We start from the raw sequence: 23,584 nt of genomic DNA, 5'->3' as shown, positions 1-23,584 counted from the left end.
GTTGCTGGGAGTTAGAGGCACTGTGGCAAGTGAGCCAACGCCAACCATCTATGACATCACCCAGCTTGACAACAGCTGCATGGAATTCTGGGAGTATCCTGGGCCCCAAGACCCCATGGAACGAAGGAAGATGCTGCCATGAACCCTGGGCTCTATTTAGCCCACCCTGCCAGGGCAGAGACCGGAGACCATGGCTAAGGGTGAGTGTTAGGAGAGCGCGAGAGATCGGGGCGGCCCTATTTTGCATTGTTGTTTTGGGATCGGAAGGACATCTTCAGTGCAACATTCGCCCCTCGACGTGTTGCCTCCGTACCATACATTATAATACCAGAGAACCAGCGTGGTGTAGTGGTTAAGAGCAGCGGACTCGTAATCTGGTGAACCGGGTTCGATTCCCCGCTCCTCCACATGCAGCTGCCGAGTGACCTTGGGCCAGTCACACTTCTCTGAAGTCTCTCAGCCCCACTCACCTCACAGAGTGTTTGTTGTGGGGGAGGAAGAGAAAGGAGAATGTTAGCCGCTTTGAGACTCCATATGAGGAACGGCTAAGGGAGCTGGGCATGTTTAGCCTGGAGAGGAGGAGGTTAAGGGGTGATATGATAGCCATGTTCAAATATATAAAAGGATGTCACATAGAGGAGGGAGAAAGGTTGTTTTCTGCTGCTCCAGAGAAGCGGACACGGAGCAATGGATCCAAACTACAAGAAAGAAGATTCCACCTAAACATTAGGAAGAACTTCCTGACAGTAAGAGCTGTTTGACAGTGGAATTTGCTGCCAAGGAGTGTGGTGGAGTCTCCTCCTTTGGAGGTCTTTAAGCAGAGGCTTGACAACCATATGTCAGGAGTGCTCTGATGGTGTTTCCTGCTTGGCAGGGGGTTGGACTCAATGGCCCTTGTGGTCTCTTCCAACTCTAGGATTCTATGATTCTATGATTCCTTTGGGTAGTGATAAAGCGGGATATCAAATCCAAACTCTTCTTCTACATTATAAGCTTGGTCCTTGCGAGAACCAGGTGCAGCCAGCCTGTTCATACGTTCTTCAGACTTTTGCTTACGGTGCTAAGAACATACAGAGGCAGACCATTGGTCCATGGCAGCTCATAAGAACATAGAACCAGAGTCCCGTAGAGGTGATCACCTGTTGGATCAGGTCATTTGCCAATCTTGATCAACATCATGTTCTCCCACCAAATGGTAGACCAGAAAGAGCCCTCTCCTCTCTCCGGCGGTTTCCAGTGGCTATAATAATAACAATAACAATTTATTATTTATTCCCCGCCCATCTGGCTGGGTTTCCCCAGCCACTCTGGGCAGCTTCCAACCAAATATTATAAACAATGCAGCGTCAGACATTAAAAACTTCCCCAAACAGTTGTCTTTTAAAAGTAAAGTAGTTGTTTATTGCCTTGACATCTGCTGGGAGGGCGTTCCACAGGGCAGGCGCCACCACCGAGAAGGCCCTCTGCCTGGTTCCCTGTAACATCACTTCTTGCAGCGAGGGAACCACCAGAAGGCCCTCGGCACTGGACCTCAGTGTGCAGGCTGAACAATGGAGGTGGAGACGCTCCTTCAGGTACCCTGGGCCGTTTAGGGCTTTAAAGGTCAGCACCAACACTTTGAATTGTGCTCAGAAATGTCCTGGGAGCCAATGCAGATCTCTCAGGACTGGTGTTATGTGGTCCCAGCGGCCGCTCCTAGTCCCCAGTCTAGCTGCCGCATTCTGGATTAATTGCAGTTTCCGGGTCACCTTCAAAGGTAGCCCCACGTAGAGTGCATTGCAGTAGTCCAAGCGGGAGATAACCAGAGCATGCACCACTCTGGCGAGGCAGTCCGCGGGCAGGGAGGGTCTCAGCCTGCGTACCAGATGGAGCTGGTAAACAGCTGCCCTGGACACAGAATTAACCTGCGCCTCCATGGACCAAAATGACTCCCAGGCTGCGCACCTGGTCCACGTGACAGCCCTTGAGATATTTGAAGATGGCTTCCTGCAGCTTGCAGGTTGTTTTGTCTACTCTCCTACTCTATGTAGGGCTGAAGGCAGTTTGGAAGCCACCCAGAGTGGCTGGAGAAACTCAGCCAGATAGGTGGGGTATAAATAATAAATTATTATTATTATTATTCAGCTTGTGCAGAATTCCAGGTTTCTCACGGGGGCTAGATAGATAGATAGATAGACAGACAGACAGACAGACAGACAGACAGACAGACAGACAGATAGATAATACTTTATTCGGCTATAAGCCCACCAGGTAAAACCAATCGGTAAATAAAATAGCATTTTACATTCTAAAATATCAACTAAAATATTTCAGCGCATAATCTCGTTCACATTACATACAGTCTCTAGATGTACCATATTGTGGCCTTGATTATAAAGATGGTGGATAGAGTTTACTAGATTTTAATAGTCATGCAGCATTCCATGAATTCTTTTATATGAAAGAACAGAGTTCAGGAATCTTGCAACCTGTAATGTTCTATAAGAGTCAGTGTCCTGGAGTAGATAGGCTAGATGTAATTCAGGTGGTTTAGCAACAGTTTCCAAAATGATTGAACTCAGAATCCTTGATCAGGGAACAATATATAAAGGACAATTAAACAAGATATGATGAAGGGATTCTATTGATTTGTTGTCACATGCTCATAAAACAGAGGTTTTACCGTTAGAAAATCTATTGTTCAGCACATTTGAGGGGAACACATTAAATCTGGCTCTAACAAAAGCGAATCTATGCGACGCAGCCGATAAGGTAGACAGATATCGAGGTATCTGGGACATAAATGTAATGCCCTGGTTTATCGGGGAACATGGACGGGGGCAAGACGGGTTGAGCATATTACACCAATCCCGGCCTGATTGTGTTGCTTGCTGATTAATTTCCGGGCCCAATTCAAAGTGCTGGTTTTGACCTATAAAGCCTTAAATGGCTCAGGACCGCAATACCTCAAGGATCGCCTCTCTCTCCCCATATAAACTGAGTAGCTCTGTATTCATCATCTAAGGCCCTTTATTGGCCTCTTCCGTGAGAGGTCCAGAGTGTGGCAAAGCGAGAACGGGGCCTTTTTGTGGTGGCTCCCCGTTTTTGGGATGCTCTCCCAGGGAGGCTTGTCTGAGAGCACCTTCCCTCTGTATCTTTAGGTACCTGGTGAAAACGTCCCTCTTCCACCCAGCCTACCAATCTGTGTCCTTTTAAACGTGTTTGTGGGGTGGAGGTTAACGGGTCTTTGGTTTCTATGTTGGGAATTTTGTGTTTTCATTTTGCGCTTCTATGGCTGTAAACTGCCCTGCGATCTTTAGACATGAACTTAATAAATGAATGAATAAATAATAATTTCGTTTCCCTTTCGCCCTCTCTGGAAACCCCACTCTGGATGACAACCAACGGATGGCAGTGCGAGACAGAGACCAGGTACTTTGGGGGCACAGCAGAGGAAAATGCAACGGCAGATAAGAACTCTGTCCATGCTCAGAGGCGTCAAGTGCTTTTCTTTTATCACAGCTAAGCATTGCATGCCATAGATCAGGGCTTCCTAAACCAGCCTATGGAACTGCAAGTTTCATTTGTGTGGCCCAGAGTGCTCCTGTGGACAGTGGCGTAGCGTGGGTTGTCAGCACCCGGGGCAAGGCAAGTAATTTGCGCCCCCTAACCCGTGGATTTGCGCCCCCTAACCCGTGGGTTTGCGCCCCCTAACCCTAACCCCCAGATGTTGCGCCCGGTGCGGCGGGGCCCCCCTGCACCCCCCACGCTACGCCACTGCCTGTGGAGAACATCGGAAATTTGAACTCCGTAGGGTTACATGGAATTTATATTGTACAGTCGTCCCTTGGTTGTCGAACACCCTGGAACTTCTACGTTTCAGCTCCCAAACGATCAAAAACTGGAAGTGAGTGTTCCGGTTTTCGAATGATTTTCGGAAGCCAAACATCCAGCACGGCTTCCGATTGGCTGCAGGACGCTCCTGCAGCCAATCAGAAGCCACGTCTTGGTTTTCGAACAGTTCCGGAAGTCGAACAGATAACCAAGGTATGACTGTAATGGAATAAAATAAAAGACGCAATTAAAATGCAATTTAAAAAATTGCACAGTGCATTACAAATGTTGCAACAAGCTGGGGTGGGGGAAACCCCCCCTAAACAGCTTTTACATTCTCAGCTCTTTTCAAGTGGTTTATGACAAGAGAGGGGGAACTCCTGCCTTAAATTTAGGACAAGGTGGCTTCGGTTGCCTGCCTTGTAATTCACATCTCTCTCATGCAAGCAGTTTGCCCCAGATGTAGAATTGTCCATTCCCAAGAACAGAGGTAGGCAGCCTAAAGGCCATGGGCCACAAGCAGCCCACGGGGGTTGTTTAATCTGCCCACGAGCCGCCCGCTCAGCGAGTCTCTGCGCGCTGCATGGGGACTCGCTTCCGCGGTGCCAGAAGTCGCGTCTGCACATGTGCAGATGCTAAAAATTGCGTCTGTGTAGACGCAGACACTGCAAATCACATCTGCACAATGGAAATTGCTCAGTTGTTTATATAAGAGTTGATTTGTCCTTGCTTGGGAACCACGATGGGCAAAGAGTCCCAAAACCAGTTTGAAATGCACTGTGCAGACATGTCCTAACAGATCCGTTCCTTGTGTTGGTTAGCTTAGCGAGAGAGAGACGGACAGCCTCGGTTCAGACTCGGTGTCCTTAAGGGATGAGGAGTCCAGCATCTTCAATCTGGACCAAGAGGAGGAGGAGGAACAGTGTGAGTAAGGGGAACAGGGGCAAAGCTGCTTATATACATTCCTGAATGCTTGGGCCATTCCCACTCCCAACGTGATTGGCTGTCTACACTTCCAAGCTGCGAATCACGGCTCAGAGCTCAAGGGCCAATGGCAGAGGCCCAAATCCTGAAATGTTCTGTGATTGGACACCATGTATCGAATCAGGAGCTCAGAATCCTTAGTCCAGACTCAAGCTCAGGCAAACACAGACCACTGAATATATAACAAGAACTCTGTGGATTACTTTGCTGAAGAGCTTTGCAAAAATTGGAGACTTGAGGATTTTGGAAGACGCCTGTGTTTCAGTTTTCATATTTTTGAGGGAAGCGCAAACTGGGCACATTTGCCTTTTAAATGCACATGAAGTCCTGTTTCTTCCTCCATCCCTAATGGAGACCCCTGCTATAAGAATTCTAAGGTGTCAAATATGGAATAAATGTTCATAAGTGCACAAGGTATAAACCACGTGTCTGAAATAGTACAGGAGAGCAATCCTTAAGCCATCTTGTCTCTTAATTACCCCCCATATTTCCTCTGCAGAACAAAATATCTTGGAGAAAGCTTTCCCAGAAGTTTTTTCCCCACCTACAAATCCTGTCTTGGGGCATATTTTGTGTATGGATAGAGTAGGAATCAAAAACTAAAGTATTTACCATCTCAAAAAGAATGGCCAAGGCTGCCCAGGTAATGAATCAGTGACCATTCTCAGGTACCCTGGCAGACAGGACATAAGCCACACGGTTTCTTTATGTAACTACCAAGTATGGCATGCCTTTCAGGGATCAAATCGTGAACTTAAACCAAAAACTAAACTAAAATAATTGCTCAGTAGTTAAGTCTCACATGTGCTCAGGCAACTAAAGCCTAGATTCCTCTCTCCCCCAGTTCTCTCACCTTCCAGAAGCAGAAGCAGAGATGAGGAACTGGAAGAGTTTGTCGAGGGGGTGGACGAAGGATGGAATACCGATGAACCATCTCCAGATGTGTCTTTCATCATCCCAGAAGTAGTAACGGACCTCCTTTCGGAGACAGATCTGACAGAGCGCGTACATCCGCCTAACCCTCCTCCTTCTCTGGAGGGGGTGTTCCGAAACAACCTGTTGGAAGAACCCAATTTCGCAATAGAGTCGGTGCGTTGACCCCAAAGGCCACTTGCGCCAAGGAGCCAAATCCTGCGGTGCCTCCCCCCCCCCCCGGGTAGGGGATGCGGGTGGCGCTGTGGGTTAAACCACTGAGCCTAGGGCTTGCCGATCAGAAGGTCGGCGGTTCGAATCCCCGCGACGGGGTGAGTTCCCGTTGCTCGGTCCCTGCTCCTGCCAACCTAGCAGTTCGAAAGCACAGCAAAGTGCAAGTAGATCAATAGGTACTGCTCCGGTGGGAAGGTAAATGGCGTTTCCGTGCACTGCTCTGGTTCGCCAGAAGCGGCTTAGTCATGCTGGCCACATGACCTGGAAAAACTATCTGTGGACAAACGTCGGCTCCCTCGGCCAGTAAAGCGAGATGAGCGCTGCAACCCCCGAGTCGTCCGCGACTAGACCTAACAGTCAGGGGTCCCTTTACCTTTACCTTAAACTGCTTTGAAGTTTTTCTTAAGAATATAAAGCGGTATAGAAATGAAATAAATAATAATAATAATACACTGGTACCTCAGGTTAGAGACACTTCAGGTTACAGACTCCGCTAACCCAGAAATAGTACCTCGGGTTAAGAACTTTGCTTCAGGATGAGAACAGAAATCGTGCTCCGGTGGTGCGGCGGCAGCGGGAGGCCCCATGAGCTAAAGTGGTGCTTCAGGTTAAGAACAGTTTCAGGTTAAGAACGGATCTCCGGAACGAATTAAGTTCTTAACCCGAGGTACCACTGTATTATTAATTTCATAGTGTGTGTGTGTGTGTGTGTGTGTGTGTGTGTGTGTGTGTATACACACACACATATATATACAGAGAGAGAGAGAGAGAGAGAGAGAGAGAGAGAGAGAGAGTGGTACCTCAGGTTACATACTGTCAGAGCTGCTTCAAGATCCTAGCTCACAGAGGATCACGCTAGCCAGCGGTCATTAAGTAAAAGTCTTTATTGAGTTACAGTTTCCATTCCCAAGCTACTGCGTGCAACTCTACGTCTAGTGGCTAGATCGGCGAAGCTCCGTCTGAGTCTCCGCCCCTTGTGCACCAACTTAATATCCTAGCCCTGCTCCACCTTTTCCGCCTGACTGTTCTCCTCTGGGTCCCTCTGCCCCCCGGGGTCTCTTCCTTCCGGGATTCTTCTGACACCGACCCCCCGGAACTCCCTGTCTCCTTGCGCCGGGCTTTAGGACCTGGCTCCCTTTCCTGGCTGCCTACTGCGTCACTTTCCTGTGCATTTGAACTTGGCGCGCGCGCCCAACCTTCCACTTTCCGTCTGACCGTTTCTTCGCTCCCCGATGGAGGTGTGGCCACTCCTGACTCGTGCCCTCCCCCCTGTTGCGAGCTGCCAGCGCTTGATCTCTGGCGCTCTTCCTCTTCCCTGCTCTCTGGCTGTGACGCTGGTCCCGATTTCCAACTGCTCCCCTCTGAGCCCCCTCTGGACCCTTCTTCCTGGGGTGCCCCCCTAGGCTCCCCCCTTGCCCTGGCCACTGGTGCTCCTTTCTGTGAATCTTCTGATTCACTGGAAAGACTCGGAGATCTCGGGTCGTCGTCATCACTCATCTTTTCTTCTGCCTCCTCCCCCTCGCTCTCTGTTTCCTCCCTTGCCCTTGCCTCTGCTCCTGAACCCCTGACACATACGCTTCAGGTTAGAGACTCCGCTAACCCAGAAATAGTGCTTCAGGTTAAGAACTTTGCTTCAGGATGAAAACAGAAATCGTGTGGTGCAGCAGGAGGCCCCATTAGCTAAAGCGGTGCTTCAGGTTAAGAACAGTTTCAGGTTAAGAATGGGCCTTCGGAACGAATTAAGTTCTTAACCCGAGGTACCACTGAAATAATAGATAATCCATCCATCGACAGCGCATGAATTCCTCCACTCTCTCTCACCTTCAGGTCTTAGGAGAAATGAGAGCAAATATCTTGACGGCGGCAGAGGAGGAAGCGAGAGCCCTGGCTAGCGAATTAATGGACGACGAGGACGAGGACGACAACAGAGAGTGTGAACCACACAACGTCATGACCTGCAGGGTATGCCAGCTGTTTGTGCGAACCGTCGACAGGCTGCTGGACAAGTCGGAGGAGCTGATGGATCATTACCTACCTCTTACCGAAGAGGAGATCGGTAAGCATGTGAGCGTCACACCAGGAGAGAAGGCAGCTGAATCATAGAACCATATATGTGGTTGGAAGGGACCCCTCCAAGGCAGGAATCCCAGCTAAAGAATCCCTGAACAGACCTCTGTCTTAAAATCTCCAACAAGGGAGAGACCACCAGCTCCCAGGGGACATACCGTATTTTTTGCTCTACAAAACTCACTTTTCCCCTCCTAAAAAGTAAGGGGGAATGTGTGTGCGTCTTATGGAGCGAATGCAGGCTGCGCAGCTATCCCAGAAGCCAGAACAGCAAGAGGGATCGCTGCTTTCGCTGCGCAGCGATCCCTCTTGCTGTTCCGGCTTCTGAGATTCAGAATATTTTTTTTCTTGTTTTCCTCCTCCAAAAACTAGGTGCGTCTTGTGCGTCTTATAGAGCGAAAAATACAGTAGCTCATTTGGTTGGAGCATGGTGCCGATAATACTAATACTGCTAATAATTTATTATTTATGCCCTGCCCATCTGGCTGGGTTTCCCTAGCGACTCTGGGCAGCTTCCAGCAAAATGCTGTATTAAAACACTTTTCAAAATAATCATATTATTATTTATACCCCGCCCATCCGGCTTAGGAGTTTTGGAGGCTGAGGTTTCCTTTTTTTTAAAAAAAGGAATGGGACGCGTCTTTTGTTGCTTGCCAGGAAATGCAAGCGACCTACCTTTAAATCCACATTGGGGAAACCAAAGTACTGGAGGGGAAGTTATTAAGTCGCTGTGCTGGGTGCAGACGTTGGTAGTCCAAAATATGCGGCAGGCGAAGGAGGCAAACTATTCGGAACGAAGTACAGTCATACCTAAGGGACGTGGGTGGCGCTGTGGGTTAAACCACAGAGCCTAGGACTTGCCGATCAGAAGGTCGGCGGTTCAAATCCCCGCGACGGGGTGAGCTCCTGTTGCTCGGTCCCTGCTCCTGCCAACCTAGCAGTTTGAAAGCACGTCAAAGTGCAAGTAGATAATTAGGTACCGCTCCGGCGGGAAGGTAAACGGCGTTTTCGTGCGCTGCTCTGGTTCGCCAGAAGTGGCTTAGTCCTGTTGGCCACATGACCCGGAAGCTGTACGCCGGCTCCCTCGGCCAGTAAAGCGAGATGAGCGCCGCAACCCCAGAGTCGGCCACGACTGGTCAGGGGTCCCTTTACCTTTTTACAGTCATACCTCGGGTTACAGCCACTTCAGGTTGCGTCTATTCGGGTTGCGGACCGCCACAACCCGGAAGTACCAGAATGGCGCATGTGTAGAAGTGCTAAATCAGACTTTGCGCATAAGCGCAGAATCGCAACCCACGTGTGCAAAGATGCGCTGCGCTGCGTTGCGAATGTGCATCCCGCATGGATCACATTCGCACCCTGAGCGTCCCTGTATCCCTCTCCCTGTTGATACGCAAAGGACCAGGCCTGGTCTGCAAAAGAACCACCCTCTGCTATTTCACCAAGGTTCAATCCCCATATTTGAACACTGCCCAGAAACTTCAGCCGGCTCAAAAAGCTGCAGCCAAATTGCTGGGCTGGGCTGGTTGTAGGGACGAAGACTTCCTTGCTACGATAAAGGTAAAGGGACCCCTGACCATTGTATTCCATCATACGACTCTGCCCATCTTCAGAGATCCTCGGAAGCCCTTTTCTCAGCCTCGCCACCCTCACAGCCATGTTTGTTGGGGATACAGGAGAGGGCCTTTTCGGTGGTGGCTCCTGCCAGACTTTGCAATTCCCTCCCTAGAGAAACCAGACTGGCTCACTGCTTGCTGCCTTGTTGCCAGCAGGTGAAGAGACCTTCTCATTCCAACAGGCTTTCGGGGACTGACTGCTTTTAACAAAAGGGCTCATGCCCTGCTCTTTTTATTGTACTTATTTGTATGGTTTTAATCATGGGAAATGTGGGATATAAATAAATATATGACGCCGTCTTCCAGATATTTAGAACAATTCCCATAATCTGATGGGAGCTTTTGTCGAAAACATCTGGAGGGCACCTCCAGCCAGATTAATCTCTTACACCCTTTAAGGCAGGGGTCAGCAAACTATTTCAGCAGGGGGCCGGTCCACTGTCCCTCAGACCTTGTGGGGGGCTGGACTATATTTTTTTGGTTGGAAATGAACGAATTCCTATGCCGCACAGATAACCCAGAGATGCATTTTAAATAAAAGCACACAATTCTACTGATGTAAAAATACGCTGATTCCTGGACCGTCCACAGGCCAGATTTAAATTGGGCGATTGGGCCATATTTGGTCCCCGAGCCTTAGTTTGCCTACCCATGCTTTAAGGCAGCAGTTCTCAACCTGTGGGTCCCCAGATGTTGTTGGACTACAACTCCCACCATCCCTGAGCTCTGGCCTTGTTAGCTAGGGGTGATGGGAGTTGTAGTTCATCAACATCTGGGGACCCACAGGTCGAGAAAGGCTGCTTTAAGGAGTCTTTGCCTAACATACCCCTTCTGTTCAGAAACTTGGACCCTTCCAAGGAAGGCAGGACACGAATAAATTTGTGGGTTTTCTAAAGCAATGTGCAGATTGGTGAGGCGGGTGGTCAGGTGTGCTCTGGTTCCTCAATCTCTCTCTGCTTTCCTCAAACCCCTCACCACTCCTGACTCGGAGCAGGAAATCTGAAGAAAGCTGTCGCGGAGATCGAAGATACGTCCATAGACCACCGGATGCAAGCCTGCCTTGTGAGGATCAACGATCTGTCCAGCAAACTCCGTCAAAGGGCCTACATGATGGCACTGAGCAAGCTGCGCTTCACGAGACGCAGTACCCAAGCGAACATCAATCAGCTCCACGAGACGTTGGAAGTGGTATGCCCAACTCTTATCTCCCCCCATCCCAATTTGACAATCCATCTCTCCCTGCAACATCAATGTGCCTTTGGAATTCTTGTCCATTGAAGGGGTGTGTGTGGAATGCCTTGTTCAGAGGGACCCGGGTGGCGCTGTGGTCTAAACCACTGAGCCGCTTGGGCTTGCCAACCGGAAGGTTGGTGGTTCGAATCCCCGCAACGGGGTGAGCTCCCATTGCTCGGTCCCAGCTCCTGCCAACCTAGCAGTTCGAAAGCATGCCAGTGCAAGTAGATAAATAGGCATCACTGTGGTGGGAAGGTAAACAGTGTTTCCGTGTGCTCTGGTTTCCATCACGGTGTCCCGTTGCGCCAGAAGTGGTTTAGTCCTGCTGGGCACATTACCCAGAAAGCTGTCTGTGGACAAACGCCAGTTCCCTTGGCCTGCTCTGGTTCGCCAGAAGTGGCTTAGTCATGCTGGCCACATGACCCGGAAAAACTATCTGTGGACAAACGTCGGCTCCCTCGGCCAGTAAAGTGAGATGAGCGCCGCAACCCCATAGTCACCTTTGACTGGAATTAACCATCCAGGGGTCCTTTACCTTTTTACCTAACAGGAGCTCAAGGTTCAGTTCCCATCATGGTGGGGGGTCTCTGGAATGTCAATCTCTGAGTTAGGGTCCCGGTGACACAAAACAATCTTGACACAAAGCAATCACAGTAGCCAGTGAGTAGTGAGTAAAGGCAGAGAGGGAAATAATAAATAATAAGGATAAGGATACCCCCCCCAAATCTGACTGGGTTGCCCCAGCCACTCTGGGAAGCTTCCAATAAATTAAAACACAGTGAGACATCAAACATTGAAACTTCCCTATACAGTCGTACCTTGGTTCTCGAATGTATTCTATTCTTGGAGTCCGTTCAACTTCCAAAAATGTTTGAAAACCAAGCCGTGGCTTGCAATTTGCTGCAGGAGCTTTCTGCACTCAATCGGAAGCTGCGTCCGACGTCCGGCTTTCAAAAAAACATTCGCAGACTGGAACACTTACTTCAGGGTTTGCGGCGTTTGTGAGCCAAAATGTACGAATACCAAGGCATTCGAGAACCAAGGTATGACTGCACAGGGCTGCTGTCAGGTGTCTTCTAAAAGGCAGTTGTTTATTTCCTTGACATCTGATGTGAGCGCGTTCCACAGGATGGGTGTCACTACTGAGAAGTCCCTCTGCCTGGTTCCCTGCAGCTTCACTTCTTGTACTGAGGGCACTGCTAGAACACACTTCCTCAACCTCGGCCCTCCAGATGTTTTGAGACTACAATTGCCATCACCCGACCACTGGTCCTGCTAGCTAGGGATCATGGGAGTTGTAGGCCAAAAACATCTGGAGTGCTGAGGTTGAGGAAGCCTTTGCTAGAAGTCCCTCGGAGCTGGACCTCAGTGTCTGGGCTGAACGATGGGGGTGGAGACGCTCCTGCAGGTATACAGGGCCAAGGGCTTTAAAGATCAGTACCAACACTTTGAATTGAGATCAGAAACGTACTGGGAGCCAATGTTGAAAATGAGAAGAATTAGCCATGGAAAATTACAACGTCCCCAAACATCCCCAGCCAGTCTCCGACCTTTCTTGGAACACCGTCGGGAGACGGAAAGAGATTCGACAACCTCTCAGGGAATATCTGAAATCAATGGAACTAAAGGGCGGTTTGAACCCCTGTTGTGGGTTAAACTACAGAGCCTTGGACTTGCCGATCAGAAGGTCGGCGGTTCGAATCCCCGCAATGACGGGGTGAGCTCCTGTTGCTCGGTCCCTGCTCCTGCCCACCTAGCAGTTCGAAAGCACCTCAAAGTGCAAGTAGATAAATAGGTACCGCTCCGGCGGGAAGGTAAACGGCGTTTCCGTGCGCTGCTCTGGTTTGCCAGAAGTGGCTTAGTCATGCTGGCCACATGACCCGGAAGCTGTCTGCAGACAAACGCCAGCTGTCTCAGCCTATAGAGCGAGATGAGTGCCGCAACTCCAGAGTCGGTCACGACTGGACCTAATGGTCAGGGGTCCCTTTGCCCTTTACCTTACCAACCCCCATTTGAGCTTTGTTCATGGGCTCCCTATATGCCATCTAACCAGGGAGGGTTTACAAAGCAATGGTGGCTGGTCCATTAGGCAGCACTGCTCTACCAACCTCAGCCTGCCTCCACCAGCCAGTCTTCTTACTTAAAATCAGCCCAGGGGGTGGGACTGTCAAACTTCTTTGTCCTTGGTCCGAGTATTGCCCTCGTTGAACTTGGCAAGGAGGAGGAAGATGACAAAACAAGGTTTGGTTGGCCTCTGGCTCCACCTCCTTCTGGGTTTCCTGCCCAACCAGACCCAATGGCCCCAAGCCACCACGGCTGAAATCGTGTAACAGCAACAACACCTAACATTTCTCACTCGCACAGGGCTCAGCCAGGTCAGAAGAAACAGGCCCAAGTATCTGGTACCCTGGAGAGCTCCTGCAGGGCACAGGTGTGTCCACCCAATTCACTGCGTTATCTTCTTCTTTTTACCCATCCCATGGCCATTTCCAGATTGATCAGGTGCAGCACAGAGCAGAACTGGAGATTGGTCCGTCCAACGAAAGGATGAGCTTGCTCTGCGTGGAGTGGAGCGCGAGCCCGCGTCGGAATTCTGCCCAGGGGAATGAAGATTTCAGCACCCTGGACGTTGGGGTGCCTCGTGCTCAGAGCACCATGGTCGGGAGAGAAGGGCCTGGGGCGCCTCGCGAGCGCAGCACCACGATCGAGTGCGAGGAAATCGGGCTGCCTGTTGCTCAGAGCACCACGATCGAGTGCGAGGAAATCGGGCTGCCTGTTGCTCAGAGCACCATGATTGAGTGCGAGGAAATCGGGCTGCCTGTTGCTCAGAGCACCATGATCGAGCGCAAGGAAATTGGGCTGCCTCTTGCGCACAGCACCATCGTAGAGTGCGAGGAAATCACCTGCTCAAAGGTCGAGATGACGCCCACAGAGGTCGAGATGTTGCCCATACCAATCAGCCCCCCAGAAATAGTTGAGGTGCCACAACCGGCAATAATTATCCCGGTGAACGTTGAGGTGCAGCCCCAGCCCATCATCATCCCGGTGAAAGTTGAGATGGCACCCGCACCGATAATCATCCCAGTGAAAGTTGAGATGCCGCCTGCACCCACCAGTCCCCGCAAGAAGGACCCCATCTACAGAGATGTGTCTAACATCACATTAACGGCACCAGGTTGCGATGAGGAGGATGAGATCACCCTACGAATGCGCGACGAGGAGGATGAAAATGACAGCCCTACCTCTGAGGTACCCTTTTCTTCAAGTTCTGAGCCACCGTGTTGTTACAAGGGGTTGCCGCTGGAGAACCTTCATGGTCCGTTCCAACTCTACGATTCCATTATCTGCTGAAGTCCCCCTTACCTAAACCACGCTCCTTGGCACACTGTTGTGTTGTGGAAGCGCATTCGAATCTCCCATGAGCCCAAAGCACCATCCACAGAGAAGCTGACTCGCTGCATCTCTGGGCAAGTCACTGTTCCCGACTTCCCATCTGGGGGCATTTCCGGAAGCGGCGACTCTTACTGAGATATGCTCACTTCCAAGGATTTTATCGTAAACTTATCAACCTTTTCTGGCGTAAGAACAGTGCCCCCAATTTCAATTCTCGGGGGGAGGGAAACAACCTTAAATTTGAAGTTTGGGAAACATGGAGTGATTGAACAAAAGCACATTCCCGCGATAACCATGGTGCAGCTGGGAAACTGTGATTCACTAAGATGCCAACCTGCCTTCTATTCCTTTATGACCTCAGTTGCTTCTTTTAAAAAGAAGCTGAACACTGTATTTTATTTAAATGCTTCGTTAATTCTAGCCAATTCGGGCTGCTCATTTTGCAGATTCAGGCCCAGTCTCTGCCTCCGGTCCTGCAGGGTTTATAGACCCTTTGGACTGGACCAGAAAATTCAAGAACTATCAGCCTCCTTCTCCAGAGGACGGACGAGACCTTAGTGGGCAGGCAGTTTTCTTTTAGTACAGTGGTGCCCCGCAAGACGAATGCCTCGCAAGACGGAAAACTCGCTAGACGAAAGAGTTTTCCGTTTTGGAGGTGCTTCGCAAAACGAATTTCCTATGGGCTTGCTTCGCAAGACGACAATGTCTTGTGAGTTCCTGCTGGTTCCCCCCCCCCTTTTCTAAGCCACTAAGCCGCTTATCAGCTGATCCAATCAGCAGATAAGCCGCTAAAAGCGCTAATCCATCAATGGGCTTGCTTCGCAAGACGGGAAAACCGCTAGACGAAGAGAATCACAGAACGGATTCTTTTCATCTTGCGAGGCACCACTGTATAAGCTGCTCCAGGGCTGTCCTAGGCCGCTTGCCACCTGAAGCAAAACAGAAAAGGGCACACATGAAGCTGCTTCTGCCATCCCTCTGCCTCTGCCATCCCTCCCAACACAGCCTGAGACTGGAGGCACCCTGAAAAAGTCCTGGTTTGCTGCTTATAGAGGATTGCATAATAGATCTGTGGACTCCTGGCATGTTGATATGGAAGGCTTTTGGTTTTTTTAAGCATTCATAGTATTTAAGAGGAAGAGGACGAAGCAGCTCTGAATTTTATGTAGTCGGTACTACAGAATAAGGCACGCGGGTGGCGCTGTGGGTTAAACCACAGAGCCTAGGACTTGCCAATCCGAAGGTCAGTGGTTCGAATCCCCACGGCGGGGTGAGCTCCTGTTGCTCGGTCCCTGCTCCCGCCAACCTAGCAGTTCGAAAGCACACCAGCGAAAGTTGATAAATAGGTACCGCTCCGACGGGAAGGTAGACGGCGTTTCCGTGCGCTGCTCTGGTTCGCCAGAAGCGGCTTAGTCCTGCTGGCCGCATGACCCGGAAGCTGTACTCCGGCTCCCTTGGCCAGTAAAGCGAGATGAGCGCCGCAACCCCAGAGTCGGTCACGACTGGACCTAATGGTCAGGGGTTCCTTTACCTTTACTACAGAATAAAGATTTGGGGAGGTATTTGGTATGGGATAGAGTTAATGGGGGGCTTAGAGTGGCAAATGTGAGAGATTAGGCAAGATCACGGTTTGCTTGGGTTAGAGAACTGTGTAACAAAGCGGGAATAATGAGTGGGGAGTACATTAAGCCTGGGGGAAATGGACCTGTTTTGTGAAAAGGGGAATTGGGTAACAAGGTAAAACAGAATTATTTTCCTGGATGTTTACCAGGTGTGTAAAACTGCAGAATGGTTAACTAGGATGTTGTGAACGCAAAGACAGGATGGTTTAAGTTGTACTGGAGGAAGCACGATTTAAAATTACAATTCGTGGGGATCGATAAAAGTAAGATTTTAATTCTGTTTGATTAATTGGTAAAATAGCTGGGTAAATGTCTAAACAGGAGCTGAACATGTACCATCAATGGAATTAGGAATGGATGGAAACCTATTAGAAATTAAGGGGGGGGGGGTTATTTTTTTACTGTGAGCAGAAAAGGAGGGAGGGAAAAGGAACATCTTCAAGGGGGGGGGGAGAGTCAAATTCTAAATCTGGGTTAAATTTGAATTAATTTGTTGTTGTTTTTTTAAACTAATAAAAATTGGCATAGTGCACAAAGAGAAATGTAAAGTTTAGTGCTGGTAGCCATCATCCACAGGAAATAATGGACCTTCCATGTTCAGAGGCAGTCTACCTCCAATTTCCAGCTGGTTGATGGGATTTGTACATGAGGGCTGATGCTTTCAGATTCCGCTGAGGAGCTTCCCAGAGGCATCTGTGCGAGAACAGGATGTACAGATCTTTCAGGGCCCTCATTTCTGGGCTAAAACAGGAGACGTACAAAGAGATTCTTGAATAATCTCCTTTGGTGGAGACTCTCTCCAAGGTGGCTTAGGGCAGTGTTTCCCAACCGGTGTTCCCCGGCACACGAGTGTGCCGTGAGACACCGGCTGGTGTGCCGCGAGATGCCTGGAGGGAGGCGGGCGAGTCGGGCGGCGAGAGGCGGGGCGGGGGCGGCGAGGAGAGGCCGCGCCTCCTGCTGCTGCCTGGCGCTCCTCCTCGCAGCCGGCAGCGCTGCCTGGGCGCCTCCGCGCGACTCTGTCTCGCTGGGTTTGGTCTCCCAGCAGAGACGGGTCACACGCGCCCCTCCCTCCCTCCCTCAGCCTGCGCGGAGGCGGATTGAGCGCAGCTGAGAGGAGCTGCCGAGGGGAAAAACGTTCACTTTTGTGCGTCCCTCCCGGCGTGACGCTGCGCGCTGACGTCACGGGGCGGGGCTTTAATGGTGGTGTGCCGCGAGATTTTTTTTTAGTACACAGGTGTGCCGTTGCCCAAAAACGTTTGGGAAACACTGGCTTAGGGCCCTTGTATCTACGGGACCGCCTCTCCTGGTCTGCCCCGCAGAGGACCTTAAGGTCCATGAATAACCATAGTTTAGAGGTCCCGGGCCCTAAAGAAGTCAGACTATCCTCCCCCAGGGCCAGGGCCTTTTCAGTGATGGCTCTGACCTGGTGGAATGCTCTGTCCCAGGAGACCAGGGCCCTGCAGGATTTAACCTCCTTCCGTCGGGGCTGTAAGACAGAGCTAGTCCACCTGGCCTTTATTTAACTTGAATTCAGCCTAAAATTTTATTTCCCTTCTCTTCCCTCCCCCTCCCTTTTTATGAAGATCACCCGCTCTGAGACCCCACAGATAAATCTCCCCTGGCCTCTTCGCTGGCCCAAATAGGACTAATTCAGCCAGCTAGCCCTAGGAATTATCTAATTGATTTTTATTGTTATTTGTGTTTTTATACCGTATTTTATGCTGCTTTTATAATTGTTTTAAATTTGTTGTTAGCCACCCTGAGCCCGGTTTTTGAACCGGGAAGGGCGGGGTATAAATAAAAAAATATTATTATTTATTATAAAGTGCTTCCATGAGCATCTGTTAAGCTGGTGCTTCAAGCTCAGGGTGAAATGAGGGGGGGATACCTTAGGGTTGGATGGAATTCTATTTGGTTTTGTGGAGGCTTCCTTGTGGACAGGGCACTATAAATCTGAGCAAGTGTCATTTCTATTCTGACAGATAGAAGCCAAGACATTGGCAAAGTCCCGAAGCGTGACCCAGAACCTCCAAGGCACGTACGAGAACCTGGTGGCCAGCCTGAAAGACATCCCAGAAGAGCTCCGGAACAAGCTGTCCCAAACCAGCCGGCACATAAAGGAGCTCCACTCCGATTTCGTCTCAGCCCACCATTTTGGAGATTTGGCTGACAACGTCTTGAACAAGAGTTTTGCGATCATGGCTGAAGCCCAGGGCTCCATGGATGAACTGATGGAGTATGCTTTGCAAAGTCCCGAATCTCTCTTGCGGTTGAAGGACTACCTGCCTAACCCGGACATGAAGGAGGAAGAGATGGTGATGGATGCTCCCCTTTTCATGGAGAAAGAAGAGGAAGAGGTCCAATCTTCTCACAATCAGGAGCTGGAGCCGAACTCGTTGAAAAGCCAAAAGTCATACCAGCAAAAAGGTGGTGATGAGGAAACTTCTTCAAATAAGGAAGAGGCGGTCCAGTCTTTTCACAGTCAGAAGCTGGAGCAGAACTCGTTGGAAAGCCAAAAGTCATACCAGCAAAAAGGAGGTGATGAGGAAACCTCTTCAAATAAGGAAGAGGAGGTCCAGTCTTCTCACAGTCAGAAGTTGGAGCGGAACTCACTGAAAAGCCAAAAGTCATACCAGTCAAAAGGTGGTGCTGAAGAAACTTCCTCAAATAAAGAAGAGGAGGTCCAATCTTTTCACAATCAGGAGTTGGAGGAGCGGAACTCACTGAAAAGCCAAAAGTCATACCAGCAAAAAGGTGGTGCTGAAGAAACTTCTTCAAATAAGGAAGAGGAGGTCCAATCTTTTCACAATCAAGAGTTGGAGGAGCGGAACTCACTGAAAAGCCAAAAGTCATACCAGCAAAAAGGAGGTGATGAAGAAACTTCCTCAAGTAAGGAAGAGGAGGTCCAGTCTTCTCACAATCAGGAGTTGGAGGAGCGGAACTCGTTGAAAAGCCGAAAGTCATACCAGCAAAAAGGTGGTGCTGAAGAAACTTCCTCAAATAAGGAAGAGGAGGTCCAGTCTTCTCACAATCAGGAGTTGGAGGAGCGGAACTCACTGAAAAGCCAAAAGTCATACCAGCAAAAAGGAGGTGATGAAGAAACTTCCTCAAATAAGGAAGAGGAGGTCCAGTCTTCTCACAATCAGGAGTTGGAGGAGCGGAACTCACTGAAAAGCCAAAAGTCATACCAGCAAAAAGGTGGGGCCAAGGATTCTTCTTCAAATAAGGAACAGGAGGTTCAACCTTCTGGCAAGCAGAAGACAGAGAAGCAGAACTCACTGAAACTCCAACAGGTCTACGAGCCAAAAGGTGGGGACAAGGAAAGTTCTACAAATAAGGAAGAAGAGGTTCAACCTTCTCACAAGCGGGAGATGGAGGGAAGGAGCATCCTCAAAATCCAGCAGGCTTACGACCCAAAAGATTGTGATGAGGAAGCTTCTACAAATAAGGAAGAGGAGGTTCAACCTTCTCAGAAGTGGGAGATGGAGGGATGGAACATCCTCAAAATCCAGCGGGCGTATGACCCAAAAGGTTGTGAAGAGGAAGAACCTTTCAGCGAGGAAGTGGTCCAACGTTCTAGCAAACCGGTGGAGGACATTCTGAAAATCCAGGCGACCTATGACCCCAAGGGTTGTGATGATGAATCCTATACGGTCAAGGATGATGATGAAACTCCTTCTAGAAAAGAAGAGACTCCACCTTCTGGCAAAAAGGAGGCAAAGGAGTGGAATATACTGAAAATCTTGCAATCTTACACACCAAAATTTGCTGATGATAGATGGGAAGAGATGGAGGAGGAGGCCGCACCTACTAGCCAAGAGGAGGACAAAGAGAGGAATATACTGAAAATTCAACAGGCCTATGACCCAAAAGGTTGTGATGAGGAAGCTTCTATGACTGAGGAGGTTCAACCATCTGACAAGTGGGAGATGGAGGGGTGGAGCATTCTCAAACTCCAGCAGACTTATGACCCCAAAGGCTGCGATGAGGAAACACCTTCCAGTAAGGGAGAGGAAGCGGTCCAACTTTCTGGCCACGTAGTGGAGGACATCCTGAAAATCCAGGAGACCTACGACCCCAAAGGCTGCGATGATGAATCCTATACGGGCAAGGAGGAGAAGGTGTTCCGGACTTCTGGAACACAGGAAGTGGAGAATGATGAAGCTTCTTCTAGAAAAGAGGAGATTCCACCCGCTGGCAAAGAGGAAGCAAAAGAGTGGAAGATACTGAAAATCCTGCAAGCTTACACACCAAAATTTGCTGATGATAGATGGGAAGAGATGGAGGATGACGGCGTACCTACTAGCCAAGAGGAGGACAAAGAGCGGAATATACTGAAAATTCAACAGGCCTATGACCCAATAGGTTGCCTCGAGGAAGCTTCTATGAATAAGGAAGAGGAGGTTCAAGCTTCTGGCAAGTTGGAGACAGAGGGGTGGAGCATTCTGCAACTCCAGCAGACTTACGACCCAAAAGGCTGCGATGAGGAAGCACCTTCCAGGAAGGGGGAGGAGGAAGTGGTCCAACATTCTGTCAAAGTGGTGGAGGACACCCTGAAAATCCAGGAGACCTATGACCCCAAAGGCTGCGATGATGAATCCTATACAGGTAAGGAGGAAAAGGTGTTCCGGACTTCTGGAACACAGGAGAATGACAAAACTCCTCCTAGGACAGAGATCCCACCTTCGAGGAAAGAGCAGGCAAAGGACTGGGATATATTTCAAGTCCTGAAAGTTAATATGCCTAAATTTTCTGATGATGAATCACCTTCCAGCAGGAAGGAGATGGAAGTTCCACCTCCCAGCCAAGAGGACAAAGAGCGGAATATACTGAAGATTCAACAAGCCTATGACCCAAAAGCTTGTGACGAGGAAGCTTCTACGAATAAGGAAGAACTTCAACCTTCTGGCAAGCAAGAGATGGACAGACGGAACATCCTCAAAATTCAGCAGGCTTATGACCCAAAAAGTTGTGAAGAGGAAGCACCTTCCAGGAAGGAGGAGGTGGTCCAATCTTCTGGCAAGCCGGTGGAGGACATCCTGAAAATCCAGGCGACCTACGACCCCAAAGGCTGCGATGATGAATCCTACATGGGCAAAGAGGCAAAGGTGTTCCGGACTTCTGGAACGCAGGAGAACGACAAAACTCCTTCTAGGACAGAGATCCCACCTTTGGGGAAAGAGCAGGCAAAGGACTGGAATATATTTCAAGTCCTGAAAGTTAATATGCCTAAATTTTCTGATGATGAATCACCTTCCAGCAGGAAGGAGATGGAAGTCCCACCTCCCAGCCAAGAAGAGGACAAAGAGCGGAATATATTGAAAATTCAACAAGCCTATGACCCAAAAGCTTGTGATGAGGGAGCTTCTACAAATAAGGAAGAGGTTCAACCTTCTGGCAAGCGGGAGATGGACAGACGGAACATCCTCAAAATCCAGCAGGCTTACGACCCAAAAAGTTGTGAAGAGGAAGCACCTTCCAGGAAGGAGGAGATGGTCCAACCTTCTAGCATACCGGTGGAGGACATCCTGAAAATCCAGGCGACCTACGACCCCAAAGGCTGTGATGATGAATCCTACACGGGCAAAGAGGCAAAGGTGTTCCGAACACCCGACAACGACAAGGTGCAGAATGACAAAACTCATTCTAGACAAGAGGAGAAGGTCCCGCCTTCTGGCCAAGAGGAGGCAAAGGACTGGAAGATACTGAAAATGCTGCAAGCTTACACACCAAAGTTTTCTGACGGTGAATCGCCTTCTGGCAGGGAGAAAGAAGAAGTGGTGGTGGCCCCACCTCCTCAAAGAGAGGTGAGGGAGTGGAACATCCTCAAAATCCAACAGGCCTACGACCCAAAAGGGTGCGACGAAGACTCCTCCATCTTCAAGGAGGAGGCCCAGCCTTCTGGCAAACCAGAAATGGAAGGCTGGAACATCCTCAAAATCCAACAGGCCTATGACCCAAAAGGTTGTGATGACGAAAGCCCCAAGGAGGAGTTCCAACATTTCGGCCAGTGGAACCTGCAGGGATATAACATACTGAAGATACAGCAAGCCTACGACCCCAAAAGCTGCCCTGACGATGATAAATAAGTCAAGACTCCGAAAGAGCAGAGCTACACGCTTCTGACCCCAATGAAGCCGGCAAACTGGGGTGGATTTCACTCGAAAGGCTTGCCTGCGTTTTCCAAGGGACGGGTCTCGGGCTCAGCCACTAAAATAAGAGAGGCAATTTGGAACTTCGTTTTGGCCATAGATGTGTTTTGCTTGGGCAGTCCCTCCCTCCCCTGCTGGGCCTAGGCCATCGCTGGCTGGTTGTGGTTTCTCCTAAGAGGTACCTGGTGGCTTGATTGTGAGAGTAATTTCCTAACAATGCTAGAAGGTGCTGATGGGTGGGTTTTAAGTCTCTGGGGAGTAGAGGGCCAGACTGTAGGCTAGGTGGGGTGGAGGAAATGCCTCCCACAAAATGGAATTCCGTCTCAAAGGTGGGCCATGGGTGGTTTAGCTGAGGTTCCTGCCTCGCAGGGGGTTGGACGAGATGACCCTCACGGTCCTTTTCCAACTCTACTATCTGAAGAGGCAGTGATGGCCACTAGCTCTGATATCTTTAAAAGAAGAGACAAAATTTGTGGAGGAAAAGGCTAGTAACCTGGGGTGACCATCAAACGCAAGTAACGCTTCTGAGCATCAGCCGCTGGAAACCACGGGGGGTGGGAGGTGAATGCTCTTGTCCTCAAGTCCTCTTTCTGGGACTTCTTATGGGCCACTGTGAGAAAAGGCCACTAAATGGGCCACTTTTGTCCTTACTGGACAACTTATCCCCATTTTATTCTTGTAACCCTGCGAGATAGGCTCTTACGCTGTAACTGCCCGCCCTCCCTGTTTCGGCTGCAACTGATGCTTCTTCCGGTACACCCAAATCCTGAATGACATTTTCAGGCAACATTTTCCCTCTGCTTCTGCGTCCTGTCTCTTTTTGGCTGGTTGGAGCCATTTCAGGGGAAAACAGAAACAGAAACGTGGGGGGGGGGGGAATCACGGATTAGAAATGTTACCATAGGAATCAATGGAAATCGTGGACTCCTTATACAAACACTTGCCTGGCAAATGATTTCTAAGGAATGCACTGTGTTCAGGAAGCGAGACCTGTGTGTTTTTGTGTGCACAGTGGTACCTCGGGTTACAGACGCTTTGGGTTACAAACTCCACTAACCAGGAAGTGGTTGCTCCAGGTTAAGAACTTTGCCCCAGGATAGGAACGCAAATCGCGCACCAGCGGGAGGTCCCATTAGCGAAAGCATGCTTCAGGTTAAGAACCGTTTCAGGTTAAGAACGGACCTCTGGAACGAATTAGGTTCTTAACCCAAGGTACCACTGCTGTAGTTCTTATAACATCATAGTGAGAGCACACTATAGCTGTGCTGGTTGGGTTCTGAAGGGCACCAGGTTAACAAAAACGGAACTAGAACTTCGATTTTACTACCTAAACATATATAGAGCAATAATTATTAATGACTTGAGACACCATCAAAGCCAGCGTGTGGCTTAAACCACCCGAGTAAACCCCTGTCCGTTTCAACAGGAGCAGATTTTAACCAGGCTGCGTGCCCTTTAGGTTCAACCACTACCACTTCCTTCAAAAGTTAGTTCTGCACTGAAGGAATGGGTTTCCCAATCTAAAACCTGACTGTGCAGTCAGTCTGAAACGGGCCCC

At 49.6% G+C, this 23,584-nt stretch overlaps 1 protein-coding gene across 2 annotated transcripts; it reads left to right on the top strand.

The window, feature by feature from the left end:
- The first annotated feature begins 35 nt into the window (after positions 1-35).
- Positions 36-22,113, top strand: LOC308577427 (uncharacterized protein). Of its 2 annotated transcripts, none has more exons than XM_081177559.1 (8): positions 36-200; positions 3,395-3,411; positions 4,640-4,737; positions 5,642-5,886; positions 7,771-7,999; positions 10,621-10,814; positions 13,353-14,108; positions 17,857-22,113. In XM_081177559.1, the coding sequence occupies exons 1-8, from the start codon at positions 51-53 to the stop codon at positions 21,961-21,963; spliced, it is 5,796 nt and encodes a 1,931-aa protein (XP_081033685.1). In that variant the 5' UTR covers positions 36-50; the 3' UTR covers positions 21,964-22,113. The 2 variants fall into 2 exon arrangements, with proteins under 2 accessions (XP_081033685.1, XP_081033686.1); XM_081177560.1 differs by having other exon boundaries at positions 59-200; positions 4,635-4,737.
- The last annotated feature ends 1,471 nt before the right edge of the window (positions 22,114-23,584 follow it).

The sequence above is a fragment of the Podarcis bocagei genome (genome assembly GCF_964188305.1).
Source record: "Podarcis bocagei genome assembly, chromosome: 18".
NCBI lineage: Eukaryota > Metazoa > Chordata > Lepidosauria > Squamata > Lacertidae > Podarcis > Podarcis bocagei.
This window is presented reverse-complemented; position numbering and strand designations above follow the sequence as displayed.